General features: G+C 39.8%; 1 protein-coding gene across 1 annotated transcript; it reads right to left on the bottom strand.

The window, feature by feature from the left end:
- Positions 1–203: 203 nt before the first annotated feature.
- mpp4b (membrane protein, palmitoylated 4b (MAGUK p55 subfamily member 4)) lies at positions 204–19,152 on the bottom strand. Its single transcript, XM_039606229.1, has 22 exons — positions 19,017–19,152; positions 15,938–16,059; positions 15,721–15,842; positions 15,221–15,298; positions 15,044–15,127; positions 12,823–12,954; positions 9,809–9,890; positions 8,373–8,458; positions 8,192–8,266; positions 7,908–8,104; positions 6,176–6,234; positions 6,060–6,077; positions 5,931–5,972; positions 5,776–5,796; positions 5,640–5,654; positions 3,372–3,413; positions 3,058–3,231; positions 2,104–2,184; positions 1,827–1,920; positions 1,584–1,692; positions 1,368–1,502; positions 204–1,046 (listed from the first exon to the last, which is right to left on the bottom strand). The coding sequence occupies exons 2-22, from the start codon at positions 15,993–15,995 to the stop codon at positions 855–857; spliced, it is 1,896 nt and encodes a 631-aa protein (XP_039462163.1). The 5' UTR covers positions 15,996–16,059; positions 19,017–19,152; the 3' UTR covers positions 204–854.
- Positions 19,153–22,580: the final 3,428 nt, after the last annotated feature.

Genomic DNA, 22,580 nt, shown 5'->3' with positions numbered 1-22,580 from the left:
ATGAAAAAAATATATTAAAATAGAAGTATTAATAATATTTTGAAAACTACTTTGCTCCCCCGCCTTTTAATATGTGTGTGTGTGTGTTTGTTTGTTTTTTACCATGGCTGCTAATCTTATTTATTTTCTTTTTGGCTGGGAAATTACAGGTTTTCTGCAATTTTAACAACTTTGTTTTGTTTTTTGAAGACGTATATATACATAAATTGATATGCAAACAAATGCATAAATTACTATAAGAAGGTTGTTGCAAACTGTTTTTTTGTTGTTGTTTTTTTTACTTTCAAGGATTAGCAAACATCAGTGCTTTGGGTGTACAGTAACATACCTTTAAAGATACAAAATCTTTTTTGTTTTTATTTACTTTGGTTGTTCATTTTACCCACCATTTGACATGAAAATATCTCATTTTAGGTTGGAATGCATCAAGAAGTCATTTATGACCAAAGGGGGAAAACATGCTTAATATATACGTTTCTTTTATTGGAGGTCCGTGTACAAGAACGGGGAGGAGGGCAGGAAAAGAGGCAGTTTTGTTTGAATTTAAGTCCTGCGGGCGTCTTTGGTTAAAGAGGTGCTGAATGTGTTCCTGCTGACTGAAAAAATAAAAAACAAAACTGTGACAAACAAACACAAATTCAGGGATTTCTTTGAGCTTGGATCCAGCTTCATTTCATCTTTGGGGATTTGAAGAGACTTAAAGTCCAGCTCACATGCGTCACACACACACATCAGTATATTTAGAAAAGCAATCACTGAATTTACATGTCAGGTTTTCATTTTTTTTTAAACTGTACAGTAAAAAAAAAAAAAAATCACTGTTTTGACCCGACGTCCTCTCCTCTACTTCGCTCCTAGGACTCAGACGTGGGTCGAATCCAGCTGGCAGGGACCCACTGTGGCTCGTCCTGTGCCTTCATCACTGCTGTCAGGAGCTCGACGCAGGAGTCCTGTAGCTCATCGTTGATGATCACATGATCGAAGAACTGCCAGTAGTTTGACTCGATCTTCCGTGCTGCTTCCTCCATCTCCTGGAAGTCTTCATCCTGATGAAGTAAAACCAAAGATAAGACTACTTCTACTGTATGAGTAGGAGGTCTCATAGGCCGATATAGATTTTGCCTATTCTAATTAAAACAGAAGAAGTCAAGTTGGGAGTAAAGAAAAAGTTCCTATAAAATTTGAGACATCCCAGTTCAAATCCCTTCCCTTGTGTGTGTTTGGGGTGTACCAATATCTTTGTAATGCTCTTGGATGATAGCAATCACATGTAAATGTAAATAATTATCTTATTAGGAAAAAGAAACATTTTTTTCTCCAAATTAAGAGTGGACGTTTTAACCAGACAACTAAGCCCAGCGTCATACTTTGAATGGCCGGTTGACGTAGTAGTTGGTGGTGATGTACGAGTCCTGTCTCGTCACCCTGAGGCGCTCCAGAGTCGGAGGCTTAACATAGATGACGAAGGCCCTCAGTTCGTGTGTCCTCACTGCCTGGAGGGCCTAAACAAGGATACACAAATTTACATGAAAACACTTTTATTTCTCTATTGGCTCTCTTTACTGTGTCTGAGTTAGACTTGCGTTTGGCTCGATGTCGATGACGCAGATCTTGCCGTTGTTTAAAACCTCCTTTGCAGACTCGATGCTGGTGCCGTACATGTTCCCTTTGTGCTCGCCGTACTCCAGAAACCTGCCAGACAAAAAAGACACAGAGACGGTGGGACTAAAATCTATCGATTGTGGCTAAGCTCACATCAGTTCCACCTACATTGGTCCTCATTAGAGGTTTTAATGTGTCACTTATGGATGCGCAGACAGCTGTACCTGTTGTGATAAACCATGTTCTCAAAGACTTCTCGGCTGACGAAGAAATATTCTCTGCCAGATTCCTCATATCCTCTGGGTGCTCTTGTAGTGTCTGGAGAAGGAAAAAGAAAAAGCAACCATTTAATCTGATTATTACAGAATCTGACACAAAAACACAAAGAGCCCAGAAAGAAGAAAATGCCTAGGATTTCTCAGGTAACTCTGCTTTTTAATAGTTTTTTTGAATTCGATTAAAATTTTTCATGACGTCTGTGACTGAAAGATGATTACGTACACGGCACTGGTCCCTGGAAGATGTTTGGGTTCATCTCAGCCAAACGCCTTCGAAGTTCATTCACACCTACACCAGACGGACCTGAAAAAGCATAGCTCACTTTGTTTGTATATATTTTCATTCTACTGCTTGTTAATGCATTAGGAATTTAGACATGATCCAGACGACCTGCTGATGTTCAAACTGAGCATCAGAATGAGGAAGAAAGATGATTTAAGTGACTTTGAATGAAGTATGGTTGTTGGTCTGATGATTTCAGAAATGGGTGATCTGCTTGGATTTTACTTAAACATCAATTTGTAGTTTACAGGGGATAATTCAAAGAAGAGATAATATCCAGTTTGTCACAGTTTTCTATGTGACTGCTTCAAGCTAATAGGAAGGCAACAGTAACTCAAATAACCACTTGTTACAACCAAGTTATGCAGAAGAGCATCTCATGCAGAAGAGCATCTCAATGGCAGCAGAAGACCACACCTGTGAGCTAAGAGTAGGGAAACTGTGGCGACAATTCACATAGACACACAAAATTAGACAAGTTTAGAAAAATGTCGTCTGGTCTGAAAACATGGATCCATCCTCCCTTTTTATCAGCGGTTCCAGCTCGTGGTGGTGGTGATGTAACAGTATGGAGGACATTTTCTTGGCACACTTTGAGCCAGTAGTACTAACTGAGCATCATCATCGTCTTATGGCTGCTTCCAGCAGGATAACACACCATTTCACACAAATCTCAAAACATCTCATACTGGTTATTTGAACAGCAGCAAATGTGTGGTGCTGTCATGTTAATATGGGCCAAAACCTCTGAGGAGTGTTTCCAGCACCTTGTTGAATTATGACAGCTCTGAAGATAAAAGAGCACCCAACCTGATTCTATCAAGGTGTATCTAAAAGGCTTATGAGTGTAGATGTTTGGTACACTAAACTAAAGGACTGAAATGTTTTCTGTACCTAAGAGGGCGATGAGGCGGTGTACATCCTCCGGGTGGCGCTGGTAACGAACCACCTCCTCATATGGACTGTTGAGGGCACTGTAGCAGCTGCTGGGGCAACGGGTGTGGCAGGACGGCTGGGTGGTGCTGTGAGCCCGCCTCCGACACAGACGCATGCTGCGCCTAAAGCCCGCTGATGAAAAAGATGTCAGTAGATAAACCTCCAAAATGGATCCACAACACACACACACACACACAGAACTAAACTCTAAATATACCAACAAGTTTGAGCAACACTATACGAGAAATAATCTGCTGCTCGAGAAGGCTTACCTAAATATATTCCTTCAATGTTGCTGCTAAAGTCATCCTCCTCTGGTTTGGATTAAAGAGAAAAAAAAAAAAGCAGGACTTAACACGGTGAGGCATGTGGAAAAAAAGATTGGTAACAACAATAAAACAGATGTAAAAAACACAGATGTTTGCACACAGTGTAATCAAAAATAATTCTGCAAAGCACAGTGAATAATGCAGAGCCACTACTCATGGTTCAGACATCTTATCAGGATGCATCCTGGGTGCCGGCTACATGAGATGTTTCAGGAAAGGAATGGAGGCCCGGGACACACTGGGAAGATTACATCTCTGCGCCAGCTAGTCTTCTGTGTATTTCAATTATTTTTATTTTAGGGTTAAATTACCCCCAAATGGTTTTGTTAATAATTTTTTACTTGAAATTACTGAAAACTAAGCAATACCAGAGTCCAAGGATGCGTAGTAACCTTTAAAGTAATAACGAGGGAACTTTAAGTTATAAATTTGAAATATATACTTTTTTTCCCTTTACATTAGATTTATTAATTGTAAGTTGTTCCTGGCTAGTCCAGATGATAGTCCATGTGTGTTGATGGGGAGTGAGACAGAGATACATAGGGTTGGATTTTATCTGTGACCTTAAACCAATCAAAGCAACTACGTCAGCCCCCGTGTCCCATAAAGCCTCCACCCTAAAACAAAGAAAAGTCTAAAATATTTCTGCAAATTAAAACAGTACTTGAGGGATTTATGATGCACTGCTGGACTAAAAGAAAAAGTCAGATAAGCATACATACAGTATTTAGTCTTTAGTGTGGTTCATGCCACAAAAACACTGGATCCTTCCCATTTCCCACAATGCAACACACCTGTTACAAATTATAACAGAGGATTTGTGCTAAAGTTATGGGGTACTTTGCTAGCTGCTTGTGTCAATGTTTTATGCTTACACTTTTTCTTTGCTTTTCCAGCGCTACTATTAAATATTATGTTTAAACCTTCATACCTCTGTTAAAAACTGCTATCAAACCAGTTTTACATTGAAATATAAATCTCACAATTTACGGCCCAAACCTTAAACCAATAACCATCTGTGAAGGCAGTATCACAGGATATAACACACTTTCAATCGCAAAAACTAAACCAGTTTAGTGTCAGTGACTGTTACATGTGCCTCGTTGAGCCAGCACATTTACTACCATGTTTTTCTTTTTTCTGTCATTGTTAATAATCTGAAGCTCAGCTGCATATATAAAGCCAGATGCAGCTGTGCTATGGGCCGCTCTTTCTCCTTCCTCTATCAGCATCAACCTTTTGCTTTAGTTGCTTTTTGAAATTTGCTTTGGTGAGGTGAGAGAAACAGCAATCAAACTGATGAAGCGTTGTGAGTTTGCTTCAGTTTCTCTTATTTGCTTTCTTTGTGAGAAATTATTTTTGTATTATTAAAAAAGTCTTAGACTTGCTACTCAAATGTTTCGCTGAGCCATGGATGTAAGAACTGTAACATTTTTGGGGGCTAGTCCGGGATTCAACTCAAACCTCTTGCACCCAGACTGAGAGTCATATCCCTAGATCACAGTGAAGGAACAGAAAGAAGCATTATTTCAAAGTGCATTTTGGGTAAACTTTCACTGGTCACCATATGGGCTAGATGGCTGCTCAAAGCACGTTGGAGCATATGAAAAGGTCTCCTTTTTATCTACTATTTAATGCTAGGCTCGTCTTTTTGTAAAAATCTTGGTTGTTTTTTATGTAATGACTCCAGTAAAAGCCCTACACACTAAAGTGTCAAACATTAGAAAAAAAAGAAATCACACAAAATAATACAGTGCATCATTTTGACCTGAAATCAACCAAAGCAACTGCGTCAGCCTCCATTTCCCAGACGTAAATTACTGGAAAGTCTAAAATACCTCTGCAAATTAAAACAGCACTTCAGGGATTTATGATGCACTGCTGGATTAACAGAAAAAAAAGTCTGCGGCAGCAGAGAAACCCCGGTGATAAGCTACAAAAACACCGAATGCTACATTTCTTATAATGCAGCACACCAATTATAAAACAGAGGACCATTATGCTCATATTTTGTGTTTCTATACCTGCTCCTGCACTCCTGCACTATTGAATTTCATTGTTTTAATATATGATTTAACATCAGTCCAAGTAAGAACATGTGACCTATCTCGGTAACAAATCAGGAGGTCTGCTCTTTTAATTAAATTAAAGAAATGTATAAATTTACTCGTGGGAGGCAGATAAGAACACAATTTTTTAAGTTTTTCTCACCTTCTCTGAGCTCCTCTGACATTTCCCCATCAGGCAGCAGGAACGTTTGAAAAAGAAACAACAACAAAAATTTCCTTTGAAGGGCACGAAACAAATTCAGGGACAGAATGGATTACATCAGCAAAGACTTACCTACCAGAATCAAATGCCTCCTCGTCTATCGGGGCAGGAAACACAAACAGACACAAGTTAAAGACAGCGAAGCAAAGACATTTTTGTGTGGTTAGTTAGTTTGTGTGTAAAAGATGAATAAGAGGCACATTACACAGTAAATGGAAGGTAAAGGTTTACCTGCTTCCACACATTTGTCATCAATGGCCATCAAGTCTTCCTCTGTGGGTGGAAAAACAGAGATAATTAAAGTCAGATCAGTTATAGAACAATTCAAGTTTGATTAAGTTTAAGCTAGTCTATTCTTACCTTCCTCTACAGTGCTCACTTCAGTAAGCATGGAGCAGAACACAAAGAAAACTCATCTGTGAAGCTGTACAACAGTTACTTTAATGATGATTAAAAGAAAACCTGAGCGCACTCACAGGTCTGAATGCAGGTGTGTGGCTGGTAAGGCTGCAACCACCAGAACTCCCTCTGCTTCCTGTTACAACAAGCAGAAACAGAGTAAGATGAGACAACTTTTATGCCACCTTTAAAATATTATGAGATGTCAAAAAAGACATTTCTAGGTGATGCTCCCAAATTATATTTAAATTTTTCACTTCATTTATGACTCCAGGAAACACTTTCCTGATGATCTAAATTACTCATTTTAAGTCTCACTGAATACATTCAATACATGTCGCTTTTCAGTCTGATTCAGTTCAGATTCGTTGCTCAGCATTCGATTGTACTAGAGGTTACTTTAAAGAGTTGGCTGCTCAGTATACTTTGCTTTAACCCCATTCACTCACCTAAACTAGCATCACAAATATTACTGCTAGCTAGCTAGCCTTAGCATTAGCTGATCAGCTCCATCGATCCAGTCATCTGGATATGTCAAACAACTAAATCTAAATCAGAAATTTGAGGCTTCAAACCCAATGGAAGAGCATTTCATTATTATTTAAAGTCTCACTTTTATCACTTGTTCATGCAGACATGGCCATCCTGGAATAAGCCAAATATGAATTTTGTTTTTTCATGTAATCCTGACCTGATAAAGGACATGCTCTTGCACTTCTGAGGTTATACATTGTAGGACATAACAGAGAGTCATCTGGTCTTGTTGCATGATCAGTTTCAGCCAAGCTTTAGCTGTCAGACAGACGACCTCACATTTGATTCTAGAATACTTTGATATACAAAGGAATTCATGGTCAATCACTGAAATGTGCTCAGGACCACAATCTTCCCAGGAGTTCACATCCCAGCAACAAACACATCACATAACTGAATGCTCCAGTGCCAACACTTCTGCTTTCATAGAGGTGCTAATACTTGGGAATGATCAGTTAAAGCAATTGTATTTGATTATCAGCACCTGGGTGCTAATTACCCTCCTAATTATGGAAGCAGTAGACTGTACTTAGTTTTTCACACACTGCTTCTCTATTTTGGCTTGAATTTCTGTTAAACAAATAAACACACAGTGTAATATTTGTGTCATATTTTATACTTTATCTGAACTTGTATTTACCTCATTTTAAAGACCTGGTAAGCATCACAACATTTTGATTATGTCTGGACATATAATAGCAAGAAAAAGAGGTCAGTTTTACTGAATTAGAAAATCCTCAGGCCCGAAATGAGACAGTGCAGCAGTCAATTCAAGAAGAAGAAGAAGAAGCTGAAGAGGCCAGCGTTACCAAACAAGTAAATCTTAAGGGCCAAAGTCAGAATATGTCAGCCCAAAAAGGAAAACAACAGAAATTATAGTATGTTAATTGTATATAAATTTGTCCTCAGCTCCATTCTCCAACCCACCAACTGGTCACGGCAGATGGCCGCCCCTCTCTGAGCCTGGCTCTGCTGGAGGTTTCTTCCTTTTTAAAGGGAGTTTTTTGTCCCCGCTGTTGCCAAGTGCTTGCTCAAAGGGGATCATCGGATTGTTGTTTTCTTTCTTCTTCTTTTAATCAGTTCAGTTTAATTCATTTGTATCTCAATACTGTTAAATTGAATTGAACTGAATTAAAGATGACTTTTAGGAGATGGAGTTGAATGAATCAGGGAATTTTAACACCTTATCCATAAAAATGACCAAACAGCAAAAATAAAAACCTATTACATGCAGTCCAAGATTGGAAGAGCATGCTTAAAAGAACCATATCTGACCGTTTGAGGAGGTTGGTGGAGGGGATGAGGCCAGCACATGCTGTGCTGCTGGGTAGTTTCTTTGCCTGCCACCAGAGGGCATCTGTCTGGTCCACAATCTCCAGGATGTCGCCTCTTCTGAAACTCATGCCGGCATCGGCGCAAGGGATGGCCGGGTCCTGCTGAGGGCTGTAGTCAGTCATGGCCCGTACGTACAGCTAGCAAACAGAAACCCACAAAATAGTGGTGAATATTTTTTTATGTGAACAGAGGCAATAATAATGGAGCTGTGGAAAAAGACTCACCATGGTCTGGTTGTGGACCGGCCTTTCTGTGATGGGAATGACTTTGAACATGATGGTGCCATGCGACCGAGCTTGCTGATTGGTTGTAAGAAAACAAAATGGAGCATGAACAGAACCAGTGTTGGATGGAAACAACACACAACAGCAAGAGCACATTTTATTTGATGAACAAGTGACCCACCACAACTTGGATAACTTGCTCAGGCTCCATCCCGTCCACAGGAAAACCGTTCACCTCTATGATCCGGTCCCCTGCATGGAGTAGACCTATGTACACATAAATGCAAACATGCATTAAAAAAATATATATCAGTTTTTCATTTCATGTTTTCTTTAGTTTTATTGACTTTTATGTGCTTTAATCTACTGTAGTTTATCTTGTTTGTAATACACTAAAACCTCAACAATCGATACATTGTTATAATCAATAACAAAAGCAATCAAATTTAAGCACAACTTGTCATTTAAAAGCTTACAGGTCCAATCACTGGCTGTCAGAGCTTCTTTAGTATACTATATGACCAGTGTGGATGTTTTAAAATTGTCTAAAGTTACATTTCTTTTCATGGTAAAGGTAAAAGCCACATGAGGATGTGTCTGTAACCAGAAGGAGAAAGTCCTGTCTGCATGAACATCAAGAAAACTTTGTCCAACCCAACCAGTCCATGTCTCTGGTTCTGAACCTTTTATTTTGCCACACCTTTTAATATTTGAATTCAGGTATTTTGAGTCCCATTGGCACAGGTGTATAAAATCAATCACCTAGCCATGAGACCTGTCTTTATGATAACCGCAGAGCTCCAAATCTCCTCCAGCATTAACATCAGCACAAAACCTATGAGCTGGGAGCTTCATGGCTGAGCAGCTCCTGTAGGTTTAATGTGGAGATGGCCCAGCCCTTTTGTCCATACAGTATAAGCTTTGGGTCTGAAAAGTGATGCCAAAGCAGAAATACGATAAACCTCCTTTTTTTTTCCTAATGGTCAGCAGGGGGAAGCTTCCCTGGAAGCAAAGATCCATCCTTTTGTCTAGGAGTGCAGACCCTACCCACCACCTTATTCATGACCTCAGTAAAAAGTTCAACATGGTGTTAATTTTGTCTTCACTTGTGAAAACTACATAATAAAGAAAGGTAAAGTTACTGTATTATGGACCAAAAAAATTCTCAACCTGGAGCTCCACGAATTACTAGATGAGATCCATGTTTTATATAAAGCGCGTGATTGCGACTAGCACTAGAATTTGGAAGCAAATTGATCAGGAACATTTTTTTTTGTCTTCCTACATGAATCACCCCAACATTGAAAATGAACACAATGTGATGGTCCGTGTACATTTGCAGAATAAAGAGTGTAAGATGAAGTTAAAGGCCCCAAAACAGATGTTTGCAAACAATTTGTCCTCAGCACAGAAAGTTCAGTTTTGCATTAATGCATAACTTTAAGCTCTATATGTCAGATGTTTTCCAGTGTAGATCGTCACTGATGTTTTCTTTTAGTCTGGGACTAGGCTTAATCTAGGAGTCCTCCAGTGAAAGTCTAGAGTTAAGATTAGAGTTAGGGTTTACACATCTAAACAACAAACATTAACTATAGGGGGTTAAAAAAAAAGGCTCACCACTGCGATCTGCCAGCCCTCCATGAATCACCCGAGCTATAAAAATCTCCCCTGTGATCTCGTTTCTCTTTATAGTTGCTCCCTGAGAAAGACGAAATGAAAAAACAGAATAAACAGTTGCTGCCAGGTCAGACAAATGAAGATAAAATGGACAGATGTGGCTCTGATGGATATGCAAGAAGAGACTTGAAGGTTTAATTCAGGCCTAAATAATGTAATAGTGACACAAACGAAGGGAAACTGGAGCTGATTTGCCACGGATGAAATGTAATGAAACAGACAAAAGAAACATGAACTACCACTGTTTGCAGGGTAGCCACGGTGCTCCTACAAAGGACCCAAAGAAGGCCACTTTCTGGACAGTTCTCATGTCGCCTTCTTCCTCTTCTTTTTCTTCCTCTGGTTTGAGCGACCTCCTTTCAAGGGACTGAACTTCTCATCAAACAGGCCATTTGTAAGCTGATGTTTGGATGTTTCCAGATCAGTGTGGGTGTGCTTCTTCTGTGCCACAGGAGAGTTTTTTGATTTCACTGTGTCCCAGGGAGTTCCACGACAAGACCTAGACTGGCAGCTGCCCAACTGGGAGGTGGAGGGAGGGTCCAAGGAGCTGCTGAGGGAGCTGGAGGATGAGCTGAAGGAACATGGGGACTGGCACCCTTGAGGCTTTTGAGTTGGGCTTTTCTTCAAAGTGTCTTCCTGCTCAGCAGCTTTAAGGCTGTTTACTTCAGATCTGGTGGCTGTGAGGAGCGTCTGCAACCGGTCCACAACCTGCGTGAGGAGGAGTAGAGCCTGCGAGTTGTCCTGCACTGTCACCGACATGTGCTCTGTGGCTGCTGCCATCCTCTCCCCAAGGAGCTTTATGTCTTTGGTGCTGCTCTCCATGGAGCTGGCGGCCAGCTGCACAGTCGTCCTCAGCTCGTCCAGACTCTCCTGTTTGACGAGCTCCACGGGCGGCACCCCCAGTACGCGGTGAGGCCGCATGGGGCTGGGTGGGGCTGTTCGGATGCGAGGGCTTTTAGTTCTGAACCTTGGAGACAGGCCTGGCTGGAGGTAATCATGCATGCTGAGACATGGGGGAGTCATGGTCAAACGTTGGGTAAATGGTGATGGAGCACCGGTGGACTGTCTTACTTCGTACTCATCTCCACTGTTGAGCTCGTCCACGTCTCCAATGAGAAAACAGACATTATTAATCCATGAGTGGATGGGATGGATGCATGGATGAAGACAGTGCAATGAGAAGTGATGAAGAACCAGCTTGTTTTCCAAAAGCATCTTAGAGGTTGGAATAACAGCAGTTCAAAGATGCACTCATCGGAAAACAAGGCCCAGATCTTTCCTTACCAATCAGGACCGAACTGCAGACTGAAGGTGCAGAGCGATTTGAGCTTTGCTCCCACAACAGGTTGGAGTAACAAACTCTGCACTGGCTCATCGGCGTGCTGCAGCACACCTGGCAGCCAGTCATAGGCTTACATTGTGGTAACGGGTATGGTCGAGCCTCTGTCAGGTGATGCACTGGCTCGGTTGGCGGGTAGCTTCCTCTCCGGACTCTGCACCACGACGAATCATTTGCTTTTAGCGTCCAACTCTGAGCTGAGGGGTTCTGGACCCTGAACCCTGTCCCTCTGTGAAGCTTCTGCCGGGTCAAATGCCTCAAGGTGTTCAAGTGATGGCGGATCCCCCCTCTGGGGCTTTTTACACAGGGAGGACAAGCACTGGGCAACAGCTTGCCAACTCTGTGGTGGTTGCAAAGCTGTGAGACAACAGAATCATGTTCCACTCGGATAAAGCAAGGTTTGAACTAGTAATCATTGCATGCATTTAAGGCATATAGAGACTGATGCTAAATTAGCATCAGATGTCTCCTAACTGTCTTGTTTCCTTTCTATTCCAGTGGCTTTTGCTGTTCGAAATTCATCGAAATTCATTCATGTAGCATCAACAGACAATTATACAAATGACAGATTATGAATCAAACATCTGCTCTCTGTCAGCTGTTTGACTTATTTTGAGTTGGCCAAAAAGCCAACATATTAAAATATTCAGGAGCATCTGCCTATATACATAGTCCTGAAAAAAGTAACTCCTTCACGGTCCAGATTAAAGGGTCAGTTCACCCAAATTACAAAAACAGTTTTCCTGCTTCTCCACATGATTTTGGTTTTATATCCACTTCTGCATCCACCTAAATACAACGAACTTGCTGTAAGTTCAAAAGTATGTGGATGCCTCTATTTAGGTCATGCACTGCACACAACAAACAAAGCAGCACTTTCAAAATGAAGCCAAAGCTTAAAGTGGAAACTGGAGCAAACCCCAAAGACTTCTATGTAAGTTATCCAGCATTAAATCAGAAATAAATATGTTTAAAATAAACTGTTTTGGATTCTATCCCTTCATGATAACAGTACACCAAAATAACTCGGCACTCAAAACCTACTTATGATTGCTTTAGACACTAGCAGATTGCTGGAGTTGGCCATAGTTTGCATGGAAGACGCCAACCATCACTCAGTGACGTATTTTGAAGATGAAGGGTCTCTGTTGGAAGTTTGTGTTGCACTCCTCACAGTCTGCAGCCAATTAGCCAGTATTTAGTGAATGTTTGTTAGCGTCTTCTATGCAACCTACAGCCAAAGCCAAAGCAATCAAAAGGGGGTTTAGGTGCAGCACCATGTTCCTATTTGCGACCAGTTTCCCCTAGACACAGCCAGAGACTTCCCCCTGGCTGGGGAACTGACTGGCCATAGTTATGTTGAATTAATATTTAATTTACATACTTTCTTCTTTGATTTGAAAACTGAAAGGTTTTGATTTTCCTCGTCCCAGTAAGCTTGTTAATTAAGGAGATAATAATAAATTAGATTCATACCTAACAAAAAATGTGGCCTCATTAAAAGCTTGCTTAGTTCCTAAACAGCTGGTCTACTGATGTTCTACTCAGCTCAGAACCATCTGTACAAACCAGACTTCATTTGCCTGTTGAGGAGGTATTAGCTCAGGAATCTCACCAGTGGCTGTTTATTCTTCACCAGGCAGACGATCCGGGTGGCCTCCTCATCGTCCGGCAGGTCTTCCGGCATTGGGGGCAACACCGGCTCATAGTCCTTCAGGGCTATTGTATCATGAGCCGAAAGAAGGGCCTTGATGGAAAACAGACAAAGCAGACTGAAGCTAAGAACTGTAACAATAACAGCAGCAAATAACAATAGAAAGGACACAGGTACATATGTAAATCTAGTTACATTTAAATCATAGTTTCACTAATACTATAGTTCACTAATCAAATACAGAAAAGAAACATTGGGAATTTTCACTTGGATTCAATGTCATTTATATAGTGCCAAATCACAGCAACTGTTGCCTCAAAGTGCTTTGTACTTGTATTTTATTGGATATTTTAAGGTAAAAACCCCACAATATTAGAGAGAAAAGCTCAACAACCAGATGACCCCCTTTGAGCAAGTACTTGGTGACAGGAGGAAGGAAAAAGTGAGGGACAGTTAACTGCCACTATGAGGTATTTAAGATAAAATGGGGCCTGATTATTCAAGACCTTGTATGTGATGAGAAGGATTTTAAATTTGATTCTGGAGGAACAAAGGGCCAAAGAAGAGAAGCTAATCTGAGAAAAAATGTTCTCTCATTTTTTAGTCCTTGTCAGTACTCTTCTTGCAGCATTTTGGATCAACTGAAGGCTTTTTAAGGGTGGTTTTAGAACAGCCTGATAAAAACCGAATTCAATAGTCTGGCCTAGAAGTAATATATGCATGAATGTGCAGAACCACATATTTGTTTGTAATGTGCATTGAAGGTCATATCCTGGTCAAAAACGACTCCAAGATTCGTCTGTGAAGGTTCTCAGTCATCCAGGTCATCGTAGTCAAAGGAGTTTGCAAAGAAAAGCGTCTGGACTTATTTGAGTTGCTTGAAGACGTTTCACCTCTCATCTTAGAACTGAAGAAGCTTCTCGGATGAGAGGTGAAACGTCTTCAAGCAACTCAAAGAAGTCCAGACGCTTTTCTTTGCAAACTCCTTTGACGACTCCAAGATTCCTCTCAGTGTTACTGAAGGCCAAGGTAATGTCATCCAGAGTCAGCATCTGGTTAGACACCACATTTCTGGGATTTTCAGAGCCTAATAGAAGAACCTCAGTTTTACCCGAATTTATAAGCAGGAAATTAAAGATTATCCAAGCCTTTATATCTTTAACACATTCTTGCAGTTTAACTAATTGGTATATGCTATCTGGCTTCATGGACAGATAAAGATGGGTATCATCTGCATAGGAATGAAAATGTCTGCTATGCCTTCTAATGATACTGCATGTATAATGTAAACAGAATTGGTCCTAGCACTGAACCTTGTGGAACATAATTAGCCTTAGTGTGTGAAGAAGACTCTCCATTTACATGAACAAATTGGAGTCTATTAGAGAGATATGATACTGCACTGCAGTGCAGTACCTGTAATACCTACAGCATGCTCTAATCGCTGTAAGAGAATATTATTGTTGACAGTATCGAACACTGCACTGAGCAGGACAAGTACAGAGAGCAATAAAAATGACTATGATGTACTATGATGAGATCTGAATTCCCACTGCTTTGTAACCCATTATTGTAAATTTAAATTATTAAATTATTATTATTACAGATGATCAGACAAAGAGGGTTTTCAGGGCCACAGCTTCTATGCCATGTGTAAGATCCAGAATGTGATTAAAGTGGTGGGTGGGCTCTTTTCCATGTTAAGAGAAGGCAGCTGAATCTAATAATAGACTGAATCGAGGCTGTCATTTTCAGCATCTACATAAATGTTAAAATAACCCATAATAATAATTTTATCTGAGCTGAGCACAAAATCAGATAAAAGTCAGATACTGTAGAAACTCGAAGTAAGGATCAGAATGATGATAAATAACAACAAATAAAACTTGTTTTTGAGTTTTCTGGCTGGAGTACAAGGCTAATGAATGAAAGCTTGCTGCTACTCCTCCTTGATCTGTGCTTCGAAGATTCTGACAGTATGACTCAGGGGTGTTGATTCATTTAAACCAACATAATCATCAATTACACTCCCCCTTTTTAATCAAAATATGCACTAAACATGAGTACATGAAAATTTAACTACAAAAAAATAGGATTTACAGATCTGCCTGAGCTACAATGGGCCTTATAGGCCCTTAACCTCTTCTGTACTTCAACATGAAACCAATAGTGGTTGATTAACCTGCAGGTGTGGCTGTCGCAGAAGATGGTACAGCTCTTTGGCCTCTTCAGAGCAACTTGGTAAGGACCTGATATCAATCAGCAACTATAAAGACAGAAACATTCAATACCTTAAAAAAAACCCTACCAAACAACATTTGAACATGACAACTACATTAAATTGTTTTGGAAGATGAACCTCAAGCGAGAGTCCCGAAGAGTAATCCAGAGCTGGTGCAGGAGAATCTCTTAGATATCTTTGCAAACACTCATAAACCTGAAAACAGTCAAATAATAAAAACAAATATCAAAACTACAGTGAATGAGGAAACATCTGACCTTAGACACTCTGAGGGAGGCATACAGTCCTGTGAAAAACTAAGTACACCCCTATGATTCAGCAGCTTGTAGAACCACCCCTGGATCTCCCTGCACATGTCCACTAAAGCCTACTGACACATTTTACCATCTCTTTACTAAAACTAAGGAGATTAGCAGAGAACATTTAGGCTTTGCATGTACTTTAGATTACATTACCTGCATTTTGTATTTTATGTTATTTGTAGAAAAATCTGGTGTAAGTCATCTTTCCTCATATAAGATAAAAGATTTTGGTGCATGACCCAAAGTATAATGAGGAATGCTGAAAACTAACCACTGAAACCAGGATTTTTAATTCTGTTTTTCAAGTTTTCAGACCTTGAGAAGTGACTGCAGCCAGGCGGCGTTGAGCAGACTGTGGAGGATCTCTGCTCCGTCGATGTCCTGACTCACAGACTGCCTCACCTCATCTATGACGTCAGACAGGATCTGACGCAAACCTGCAGCAGAAACTCAGACACGTTAGCAGAAGGCTGAAGCTGTGGTTAACATGTGTAAGCACATTAACCTTAAACCATAAAACACTCCTACTGACCGTGTTCTCCCAACTCACAGTGCGGACTTAACACCTGAGCCTCCACCGCCTGCCTCATGGTTACAGAAAGCTTGACCCTTGACCCTGACCACCTGCTGCTGCTCGCCAGGATGGGCAGTGACCTGGAGATAAATCAGTTTATTATAAGATAGCTGATCCAGCTTTTTTCCCCATTTAATCACAATCATCTAACAAAGAAAAAACATTTTGATTGTAAAAGTTATTTATATTCTAACTGGAAACCCTGAAAAGTCACACCCTGGAAACCAGAAGCCACTGGATTACTAAAGTATCCTGAAATATTAGATCAGATGATTCATAGAGCTGGAGCTTTTTAAGGTGGAGCTGATTGAGTTTTAACTCTTTATATTCTGTATGTTATATCCCTTTCATGTATGGAAACCTTAAACCACTTAGTAATGATAATAATAACAATGTTTATGATAATAATTATCACAATAATTATACAACATATGAAGTAAAAGCAGACTTTGTTCTTCTGAGCTACTGAGGACTCAGCAGGGTGAAAGAGAGGGTCTCTAACAGGTGGTTATTTCACAAAAGGCCAGTTTGAGCATTGCACGGTCTGATCTTAGGGTGAATTTTACCCCAACACCCTGATTTATAGAAGTGCTCACACTTATTAATTATTCAGTCAATCAAGTGCATTTGACTAGCAGCATCTGGCTGACAGGATGACTTACTCTGATGTTTTAGGCTTCATTAGCTCTGAAGTTGCTGCAGCTTGTGGCACTTGTCTAGTTTTGCATTGTGTTTTTGTGTCTTACTAGTCCGTATAAAACACCATCTGAGCCTTTGACTCTCACGTTTCTACTCAGATAATGAAACAGTTGCGTTGAAACCTCTATAAGCCTGTTTTTATTCAGCGCAAAAATATGAGGAATGAATAAAAGAGCTCCATCAACTCCATCTTATCCAGGGATTTTACAACTAGCAGCTACATCTGGTGTAATCTTTTTCACCGCAGTTAACCCTGGGAGGTCTAAATACTCCTAACCCCCAACCCTAAGCCATAACAAAGTAGTTCTTTGCAAAAAGATGGCAAAATTTAGTTTCTTTCCAAAAAAATAAGTGCATTTTTTTCCTTTTTTAAAAAAAACATGAAAGCTAAGGTGACACTCAGACTTCACAGGGTTTAAAAAACAAATCAGGGGTTCAGTAATCCAGAGCATCCATGTCCTCCTGCACTGACTCCAAAGTTTGAGAACCGCTGCACGAAACAATAGCATGCGCTGACTTAAACAAGCTCAGATTTATCCTCTTGTCACTCGAGTCTCATGAAAACCGCCGACATCTGTCACGTCATGAGCGGCCGGGTCTTTGAAAAGATTTTAAAAAGCAAGAACCATCACACGGTCTGCTGGTACAGCTTTAAAAGATGAGCTTCACTTCTTAACAGCCACCAGATCACCCACAGCTAGTTTAGGATTAGAGCTGAAAAGTCACATATTCAGAAACAAAACTAAACAAAAAATAGTTCAATTGAGGGAATCTGAAGTCTTTTTAAATGTTTATTGTTAAAACTGAGCTCCAGCACAGAAAAGAGGTTTGCATTAAAAAAAAGACAATACAGGAGTACTAATAACACTACAACAACTCCATCTGCCTTCGGATTACTGTGACTTCCCTGTTCAAAGTCTACGATATCCCTAGGTCTCTAAGTGAAGTATCTACATTAATATTTAGACAGTACCATCCATCAAGAAGGAAACACACCACATCAAATGTGGCTACAGTAAGATTTACGCCTTTCTTACCTAACCCAGATATGCATGAATTGGATGTCCTTTTACCTTCAGGCTTGCTTTAACTCTTCATGGCATTGGTTTTCTTGCTGCGGGAAACTTTCCTCTGAGATTTTGGACCATGTTGAAATGACAGCATCAAACAGTTACTGCTGATTTGTTGGCTGCACATCCATGATGCCAATCCCTGTTCCACCGCATCGTTAAAGGTGCTGGTTTAAGAAACCAGTTTGAGATGAGCTTGTGACATGTGTTATCCTGCTGGAAGCAGCCATCAGAATATGATAAACTGTGTCAAAAGGTTGATAATGTTCATCTGGATGTAACGTTTTCAGTGGGAGAAACGTTTCGTCACTCATCCAAGTGACTCAGTCTCAGCTGACTGCAGGTTTCCCCAACCTATATGATCAAGGAACTGACCTCCCAGCCCATTGTTCATTCAGTGGGCTGGTTTCAGTCATTATGCAATGAACTGTTTATAAGGTTTTTGTTCTTTTGTTATTTTTGACACAGTTTTTCTGTACGAGTTAGAGGTGGACAAGAACTCAGCCCTGAACCGACCAGGGTCACAGGTGATCTGGTTGATGTTAGAAGGTTAATGATTTTAAATTTGTCACTTTTAAAAGGTCCGCAGATGCCCTACAACCATACAGCAGCCTAACAACCAAAAACCATAATGTCAAAATTTCACCGAAGTACAAATGCATGCAGCACCCTTTTAATTCCCCAAAACGTTCGATGATGCTGGTCCTTAGGCGATTTCATCGTCTACATGCATCACATTAAAACTTTTCTACGCACATAATCTCTACAAATTCAGGTTCCGACTTGATATGTTCAAACTTAGAGTTAATTTGCAAAACGTCTGTGAAACGTGCAGTTAAAACTTTTAGGACCACATTTATGAACATGCAGAGGTGCAACCGCAGCTCCAGCAGCCAGCGCGAACAGGATCAGTGCTTGAAGGCACACCTGACAGCAGCTGCCAATACAGAGTTTATAAATCATCTCAATATCTGAGATGGTTTATGATGTACATTTGGTCACTTTGACACGAATAATAAAACCAAAGAATGATGCTGAGTGATCTTTTTTTTGCCTTTGTTTCCACCAATATGTCTGTAAATACTCACTTAAAGGTGAGAGTAGACAGACGTGACAGAGCAAAATAGCTGCTGGAAAAGTGGATATTTTTAAGGAATGAACCAGTAGGATCTCCTCAAGGAGTAAACACCCATCCGGGATGATCCCTGTGGCCTTCCTCCAATCCAAGCCCTCCTCTCTTCAAACAAATCAACCCTGGTGAAGCTTACCGCTACACCTGCAGCCTCGGGGACTCCTCGCGCCGTCACCCTCCTCCTCCTGCCGGTGTCAGCTCCAGCACAGCAGCAGGTAAATGTTTATATGATGGGAAAATATTCCCAGGAGAGCAGACAGAGCACTATGCTTTCATCGAGCTGGACAGGAGAGAGAGAGAGAGAGAGAGAGAGAGGGAGGGCTGTAATCTCTCCCGATCCCACTTAATCCCGGGCAAGTGAGCCGCCTGCCTCTGGCCACCGGAAACCTGTTCCTCCCTCACTGGCTGGCTGGTTGCTGCTGAGCTGCCAAATCTTCTTAACTCTTTCAGCTTCTATCAACACACATGGAGGAGGGCTGAAACAAAAGGGAGAAGCAGTTACTTCAAGAGACACGAGAGAGTTTATGAATGTTACATTGCACTTTCTCTACAACAAACCATCAGGAAAGTCAACAAAGGACACAGAGGTAACACGTTTTGAGGCTGAAAAAGACCTAAAAGAGTAACTAAAGAATCAGATAATCTGCCTCACCAGCTGGAATTAATGGAGAGTTGACATGATGCTCCGATTAGTAATCTTAAAAGAATCCTTGGTTTTAAAAAAAAAAGGGAAGAAAAAAATCTGGCAGGAGTGAATATAATCTCCTGATTGGTAATCCAATTCCTACTGAAAATCAACAAGATCTCCCCTCCCTCCACGTGAAAACAGGTCTAAGGCATCTCATTGTACCCAAAACACTGAGATTATTGTTTAAGGATCTGGATACACCGGATGGATTTTCCCCCTTTCAGCAGAAAAAAAAAAAGGAGCAGTGATGCCAGTGGGATTTACTGAGCCACCCTTGACATGCAACAAGCTCTTTTTGACCTGTAAAAAAGGAACATCTGTTATTAAAAGTGAAAATATTCTCAAAATACCTTCAAACTATGACCTTGCAAGTACAGATTATCATCCGCTGTTATACAGATGATACACCACTATACGTTCCCCTTATTCAATACTATGGCTTGTCTATATGATGTTAATTACTTCCTTAACCACATCATTTTCCAAAGTTGAGGTCCTTTCATTAAACTTGAAAGGAGAATCTGTCCTCGATCACAAGGAGTTCCGCCTGTACCCTGGGTGTGATGACCAAGGTCATACAGTGAGGTTTTCTCCAACTAAGAAATGTCGCACATTAAAATATTTTCTATCGCAAACAGAACTTGGAAAAAGTCCTACATGCCTTCTTCTCATCGTGTTTGGACTGTTGAAAATTTCTTGAATTGCACCTCCTGCATCCAGCTCATTTAAAACTCAGTAACTTTACCAAAATCAAAGGATCAAAGGCACCACACTCATTACACTGGATTAAACACAGTGAGACGTATTGTGCACAAACTTTTGGATTTTTTTTTTTTTTTTCATAGTAGTCTTGAGGAATAGTTCTTCAGGCTCCTTGAAGAACTTTTGGCCTAAAAATAAAAGCTTTTCTTTTATTTTTAGTCCAGTCCTTGTATCTGAACATTTTCAGAGGAATCTTTGTTTTGTTTGTTTAAGCCACTTAACACTATGAATCATTCAGGCATAAAAAGGCACCTAGCTCAATAGATGAGCCAGTGTCACGTCTACACATAACAGACAACATAGCAAAGAACCCAACTGTTCTTAAGGAGGAGAAACAGGGATAAAAGGCTGAAGTATGCCAAATTACATAAGAACTGGATTGAAACTCTGGTCTGATGGAGAGATTATGTTTTTGCTTCAGATCATCATCATCATCATCATCATCAGTATGTACAGGGGAGGTCAGGAGAGAGGAACCACGCGAGCTCAACATCAGATTTTGATTCATCATGTAATACCATCTAAAAACATCTGATTGGCGATGGTTTCCTTCTTTAGCATGAAAATAACGCCAAACACACAAATATTGACCTTCAAGCTTGTTAGAATTGTATAAATTGTTTTTGCTGTTGTATGTTTACATGTTTTAATAAATTGCTGCACCATTTTCCTAGCAACATACAACAAAAATCAAAATACAAACAAATGAAGGGTGGGTCAAGACTTTTGCACAGCACTATATAACTTGATAGTTACCTGTTTGACAGTGGAGGATGTAAGACTGTGAGTTGCAATTTAAAGTTAAAAAAATCTCAAACATGAATATGGTTATTTGAGATTTTACATATAAGTGACAGTATTTAACAATCAGTTCTGTAGGATTCTGTTATTTTTTCTTGTGTTCAGATTTTTTGTTATAAATTTTTAAATAAAATATAAATATTGCAGTTACTGAGAATATCTTTTTATTATATTAAAATATCATTTTGAGTACATATGCAGGATTGCTCCTCTATATTTTTCAGCTCATTATGTGTGAAGTTGACCACTTTATACAAAAGAGAAAAAAAAAGATGCAACAGCAGGCATAAGGATAAATTACAGTTTAAGGAAAAGGCTGTAAATGACATGCATTTAGTTTTACTAAATTATATGTGCAATTTAAAACGGATTTAAAAAATACAAATAAAATATATATTCAATGAAATGTTATGGATTTGATGTGGAACATGGCCATCATTATTATTATTATTCCAATACAGTATCCAAATTTTTCCCGAGTTACTTTTAACATTCACATGTATGTGAAAATAAATAAGTTGCCAAGTTTTGCAAAAAGAAAAGAAGTTTACATTGTAGCAGTCTGTGGTGCCTGTAACAGGAGAGCTTTTTTTTTTTTTTAATTTATTATTTTTTTTTTTTAGCAATAATATTGTTTAATAAAAAGTTGTCTTGACAAAGTAAGATCCTCTTTTCAAGTTTAAAATGAGCATAATGCACACAATCTTTTTTTATACACACCTTTCTTTTCATTATGTAAGTAAACATACACCCATGGATCTTTATTTAAACTCAGGTTGGAATAAAGTAAAGTTTTTGTTCTCTGCGTTTTGTGTTCTTCAGGTGATTCCTCAGATTTCCTCGCTGTCCTGGTTCACCACTGTCGTCCCCCTGATCCTCGTGCTGACGGTCACTGCTGCCAAGGATGCAACTGATGACATTGTGAGCACATTTAAAAATGTCTTCTGCTTTTTTTTTTTTTTTTTTTTTTTAATTTTTTTATTGCCACTGTACATGTTTATCTACATTGGCACTCTGTTGGCACAAAAAACACAGCTTGGCTGTTCAGTTCAGGAAACAAATGCCGTATAACACATATGGTTTGGGAAAACACATGCACTGAATACATGCTTCGGCAAAAGAAAATACATTTTTGTCTATCGTGGAGCATTGATGTTGATCTCATTACAGAGATGTGAAGTTTTTTTTATTAATCATGAATTCTTCACAAAATTTTATAGCCCATCTCACAAGATGATCAAGTTGCAGAAACCATCCTGAGAGCTAGTTATGCAACATTCGTAACTTTTGCCAGTGATGCACAGCGTGTGAATGCTTGACTGTGGCTGACCCATCACACGTAAGTAAAAGTAAAAAGTTGATACAGAAAATTTCTAACTCTACTATATTTATAACGATTTTTCTCTTCTTTTTTTCCCCTTTTTTCTTTCTTTTTTTTTTAAACAATGG

The sequence above is a fragment of the Oreochromis aureus genome, linkage group 23, assembly GCF_013358895.1.
Source record: "Oreochromis aureus strain Israel breed Guangdong linkage group 23, ZZ_aureus, whole genome shotgun sequence".
Classification (NCBI taxonomy): Eukaryota; Metazoa; Chordata; class Actinopteri; order Cichliformes; family Cichlidae; genus Oreochromis; species Oreochromis aureus.
This window is presented reverse-complemented; position numbering and strand designations above follow the sequence as displayed.